Consider the following 5,126-nt stretch of genomic DNA (forward strand, 5'->3'; position numbering starts at 1 on the left):
CGAGAAGATTTTTACAGTCTATCGACATGAAATTCATGTTTTCCGTTTTTACTTCTAAATTAACACAAGTCAACCATGAAACTTTATTGAATGTCTAAGTGTCCAGAAAGAGATTCTATCCATGAGGGGTCCTTGGTGCTCTGTGAGCTTGCTTGCTTTCTTGCAGATGTTTCATTGCCCAAACTAGGTCACTTCATCATTTTTTCATTTTTTTTTTTCATTTTCCCTTTATTTGTATGCCGCCCTTTTCCCTGGGGGGACACAGGGTGGCTCACAGTTCAAAAAAAAGGGGGGGGAAGGACAAACAATTTCTAACATAAAGGCAATACATCATAATTAAAAACACAACAGTCACACAATTCGAGTCGGGTTAGAATCTTAACTCCAGGCCAGCCGGGCAGCCAGATCTTTAGGGCGGCGCGGAAGGACTGGAGGGTGGTGAGGGTCTGAATCTCCATGGGGAGTTCGTTCCAGAGGGCCGGAGCAGCCACCGAGAAGGCTCTCCTCCGGGTAGTTGCCAGTCTACACTGGCTGGATGATGGAATTCGGAGGAGGCCTAATCTATGTGATCGTATCGGTCTAGTGGAGGTAATTGGCAGTAGGCGGTCTCTCAAGTACCCAGGCCCACTACCATGAAGGGCTTTGTAGGTGATAAGTAGCACCTTGAATCGCACCCGGAGATCAACAGGCAGCCAGTGCAGCTCGCGGAGGATGGGTGTTACGTGGGTGAAACGAGGTGCACCCACGATCGCTCGCGCGGCCGCATTCTGGACCAGCTGAAGTCGCCGAATGCTCTTCAAGGGCAGCCAGATGTAGAGCACATTGCAGTATTCCAGCCTAGAGGTCACAAGGGCACGAGTGACTGTTGTGAGGGCCTCCCAGTTCAGGTAGGGACGCAACTGGTGCACCAGGCGAACCTGGGCAAATGCCCCCCTGGTCACAGCTGACAAATGATGTTCGAAAGTCAGCTGTGGCTCCAGGAGGACTCCCAAGTTGCAAACCCTGTCTGAGGGGCGTACAATTTGACCCCCCAGCCTGAGAGATGGAACACTTGGCCAATTCGCGGGAGGGAAACACAGCAGCCACCCGGTCTTTTCTGGATTGAGCACAAGCTTGTTAACCCCCATCCAGTCTTTAACAGCCTCAAGATCCTGGCTCATCACATCCATCGCTTCGTTGAGTTGGCACGGGGCGGACAGATACAACTGTGTATCGTCCGCATACTGGTGGTATTTTATCCCGTGCCGTCGGATGATCTCACCCAGTGGTTTCATGTAGATGTTGAAAAGAAGGGGGGACAGGACCGAGCCCTGCGGCACCCCATACGTTAGGGGCCTAGGGGTCGATCTCTGCCCCCCGACTAACACCGACTGCGACCTGTCCGAGAGGTAAGAGGAGAACCACTGTAAAACAGCGCCTCCAGTGCTAATCTAGGGTAATGAAATGTCTACTAGAAAACAAACAAGCTCAGAGAACACCAAGGACCCCCACAAAGTTACATTCTCAAAAATGTAATTCCCATACCTTTCTCAAAAATGAGAAGCCCTTTCACCAATCTTGTCAAAAGAAACCACATATCAAGAAATATATAAAATATAATCAATCAGTAAATGTTCTACAACAAGTGAGCCAATGGAAGGGGATCATTACCAGGTAAATTATGGCCTCATCCTAGGTTTGTTATTGCACTCCATCAATTAAAGCTTCTAGAAGTCTTCCTAATATACAATGATAGTTCAGAATATATCGCTGAGAATAAAGGGACAAATAAAAAAGGACCATTTCCCTAGAGAAAGAAAAATATGTTTGTAATGCAAATCAATCACTCACTTTCAACTCGATCTGATATTGGCCAGTCCCAGACTTCACACAAGACAGGCAGCTCTTCTTCTTTTCAGGGGCCATAAATATGGGCTTTTGTGCTGAATCTAGAGAAATATTTGGAAGCACGGCAATTAACTGCTCTGGAGAAGAATAAAAAACAAGAAACAAGATCAAGGAGTTAAGAATGAAAAGAGGGTTTTTTCTTTTGAAGGAGATGTTTGGGATGAGGAATCACAGGTATCTGATTAAGGACATGATTTACAAAAACAAAAGGCTCCTGGGGGGGAAATTTAAGAGGATAATTGTTTATTATTATTATTTATTTTCTTTTTCTATGTGGCCAATTGCCTAGTCCTAGACCATAACAGTAAGTCCTGGTATATGGTGGTACGCTGGTTAGAATGCTGACTCACTGCTCAGTCCAGGAGTTCAATACTGACTGGCTCAAGGTTGACTTAACTTTCCATCCTTCCCCTGTTGGTAAAATGAGAATCCAAATTGTTGGGGGCAATATCCTGATTATGTAAACTGCTTAGAAAAGGGTGTAAAGCACTGTAAAGTGGTATATACTGTATTTTTCAGAGTATAAGACACATCTTTTCCCCCCTAAAAGAGGGTGAAAATTTGGGTGCGTCTTATACACTGAATGTAACCTCACCCAACCGTCAGCCCCCACCCTTTGGCTTCTGCCTCCCAGAAATGTACCTGCTTGCAGCAAAGGGAAAAATGGGGCTTGCTGGGGTGGCAATAGGCTATGGCAATCACTGCAACCTGAAACAGCTGATGATCGGGAGGCCCATGCTGAAATTGAAAGTGAAATTTGCTGGGAGGCAGTTTTTTTTCATGTGCTAATCAGGCTGTTTGCTGCAAATGTCTACAGAATGTTCAAATTATTAGACTTAGTTTTTTAAAGACTGCTTTATTATTGTTCTAGTCAACAAAATGAAGAAGCTTTCTAAAATAAATGATTGATCTAAAGAGGCCCAGTGCTGCTGTATCCTCTTTTAAATACCAGAGAATAATATATACTTCCAGAAAGCAACATCAATTTTAACAGCTTCTGTACAAGTATAGTCAGAAATGTGTCCTGTTGTCTAATTAGACCCTGACTTAGTCATGTTTGGAGTAGATCTATTTAAATAATTAGGAGGAGTTAGTGTGACTATATTTAAGAAAACTTTCTGGCATTAATATACTGCCATAATGTACATTTCTCCAATTCTTTTCTATTTCTATGGGTCAGGTACACATGTACAAAAATATACCACAAACTATGTATATTGTCTGTACTGTTTGCTGCTTGTTGCAAGGAGGCAAATTTCTGGGAAGCAGAGGCAGATTTTTTCCCCTTATTTTCCTCCCAAAAAGCTAGGTGTGTCTTATACTTCAGAGGGTCTTATACTCTGAAAAATACGGTAAGTCTAAGTGCCATTGCTATTGCTACATCCGTCATCAGCTTTTCACCATTCAAGGCTTCCCATCAATAATTTTGACCAAGAGAAGAGCTGCAATTTTCAAGCACAAAACAAGAAGCTTAATTTGTACCTGGTGAATTAGAAGTTTTCACATCTGCCACTAATGTGTTCTCCACCAAAAATAAGTATTTCTGATTAAGATCCCAAAATTTATACAATCGGGGATTGCTTTCGCTGATGGGTACCTGTTCTGGATTTGAGGAAACGATAGACATATGCATCAAACATATATTATATACGCAGATAAAAGGAACATTCTAAAGAAGGAACAATCCAAGAATGTTAGAAAGATACATGAAAAATGAATTACAAATGATTTGCTCTTTTTGCAAATGATTTGCACAAGTCTACTAAACAAGTGTCTATCAAAAGCTGTTTGGTCTTGGTGGATATCACACCAAGAGGCACAGGAGAATCATTGGATATAGCCTTATGCAATGTAAAGCAACTGAGAAGATACTAAGAGATCTGGGAAGAGACAGCATGGAGTTATAAGGGGAAGATGTCTGGATTGTTCTAGCTATAGAGTAGGAAAAGGCCCTAAAATAGGATTAGAAAAATGTCATAGGACTTTTAATTAAATGAATAACAGAGTTGGAAGAGACCTTGGAGGTCTTCTAGTCCAACACCCTACTCAGGCAGGAAACCCTATACCATTTCAGAAAAAGGTAGTCCAATCACTTCTTTAAAATCTCCAGTGTTGGAGCACTCACAACTTCTGGAGGCAAGCCATTCCACTGTTTATAGTTCTCACTAACAACAAATTTCCCTTTAGTTCTAAGTTGGTTCTATACTTGATTGGTTTCATCCATTGCATCCATCCATTGCATCCCTTAAGGACATATGCATGATTGGGCAATGTTTCCTAAAGAGAAGATAAAGAGAACTACATTTTTCTCACCTGATTTAGAATCATGAAATAAATCTGCCGTTTCTTCATCCCAAGACTTCTTATGAGGTTTACTTGCCATCTCTCCAACCTTTCTACTTTTTCAAGTGTCTCTAGGTTCTTCAGAAGAAGGGGATAGTTAAAACTTAGAATTCCTGGCAAACAAAAGATGGAAAATATCAAACATCTTCTGAACAATGTTGGTTGGTTGGTTGGTTTTCTCAAATACAATGTAATGTATCCAGCGTTGGAGATCCATAACTTCTGGAGACAAGTCATTCCACTGATTAGGGAACAGAAGGTTGCTATCAGTGTTCAAGATAGAAATATATAAGAATTCATGAGAAATGTATAGCTTCCTTATGGTATTCCAAGCCTGCTGTAAAGGACCTATATTTTTAAAAAATTACAAATTATTCCAACTTCTTAAATCTTAGTCAGTTGCTTTCACATTCAGAAACAGAAGATTACAAGAAGTGTGTGTTTGTGTGTGTGTGTGTGTGTGTGTGTGTGTGTGTGTGTGTGTTTTGTGTTTGTAAGGCAGTTGATGTCAACCTTGAATCTGGCTTGTCTGAAGCCATTTTGGGACTTCAGTGTTGACACACTGGAGCCGAGGGACAGGGAGGGTGGAATAGATAGTTGGGGAAGTATAGTTAAAACAAAATATTTTCTTTTGGGAACCAAGGACATCCTGCACTGATGTCACTTAGCAACTGGACTGTATCCTGATTGGGCCATAGGACTGGTTGTTTTGGGAAAGTGAAAAACTTTTGCTTTTAATTAGGTGAAACCCACGGGAATATTCAGAGTTGATTTTCACCAGCCTGTCCAATAAATATCCAATAAACTTATTCTTTGAGGAATCTACCTGCCTTGGAGTTTTGTTTGCTATGGGTATTGGAACCCTGACAGCTGATGGGTACTTCCAACTTGACTTA

At 41.7% G+C, this 5,126-nt stretch overlaps 1 protein-coding gene across 1 annotated transcript in view; it reads right to left on the reverse strand.

The window, feature by feature from the left end:
• The window catches only part of LOC148048970 (interleukin-36 alpha-like), a 4,634-nt gene extending 296 nt beyond the window's left edge, over positions 1–4,338 (reverse strand). The window contains exons 1-3 of the mRNA XM_087703775.1: positions 4,201–4,338; positions 3,370–3,489; positions 1,831–1,964 (exon numbers count right to left, since the gene is read on the reverse strand). Coding sequence (XP_087559901.1) covers positions 1,831–1,964; positions 3,370–3,489; positions 4,201–4,270 — 324 coding nt within the window. The 5' untranslated portion in view covers positions 4,271–4,338. The remainder of the gene's footprint in view (positions 1–1,830; positions 1,965–3,369; positions 3,490–4,200) is intronic.
• Between the last annotated feature and the right edge of the window lie 788 nt (positions 4,339–5,126).

This window comes from Thamnophis sirtalis, unplaced genomic scaffold, assembly GCF_051295495.1.
Source record: "Thamnophis sirtalis isolate CommonGarterSnake01/CBP01778 unplaced genomic scaffold, rThaSir2_p1.2 scaffold_2, whole genome shotgun sequence".
Classification (NCBI taxonomy): Eukaryota; Metazoa; Chordata; class Lepidosauria; order Squamata; family Natricidae; genus Thamnophis; species Thamnophis sirtalis.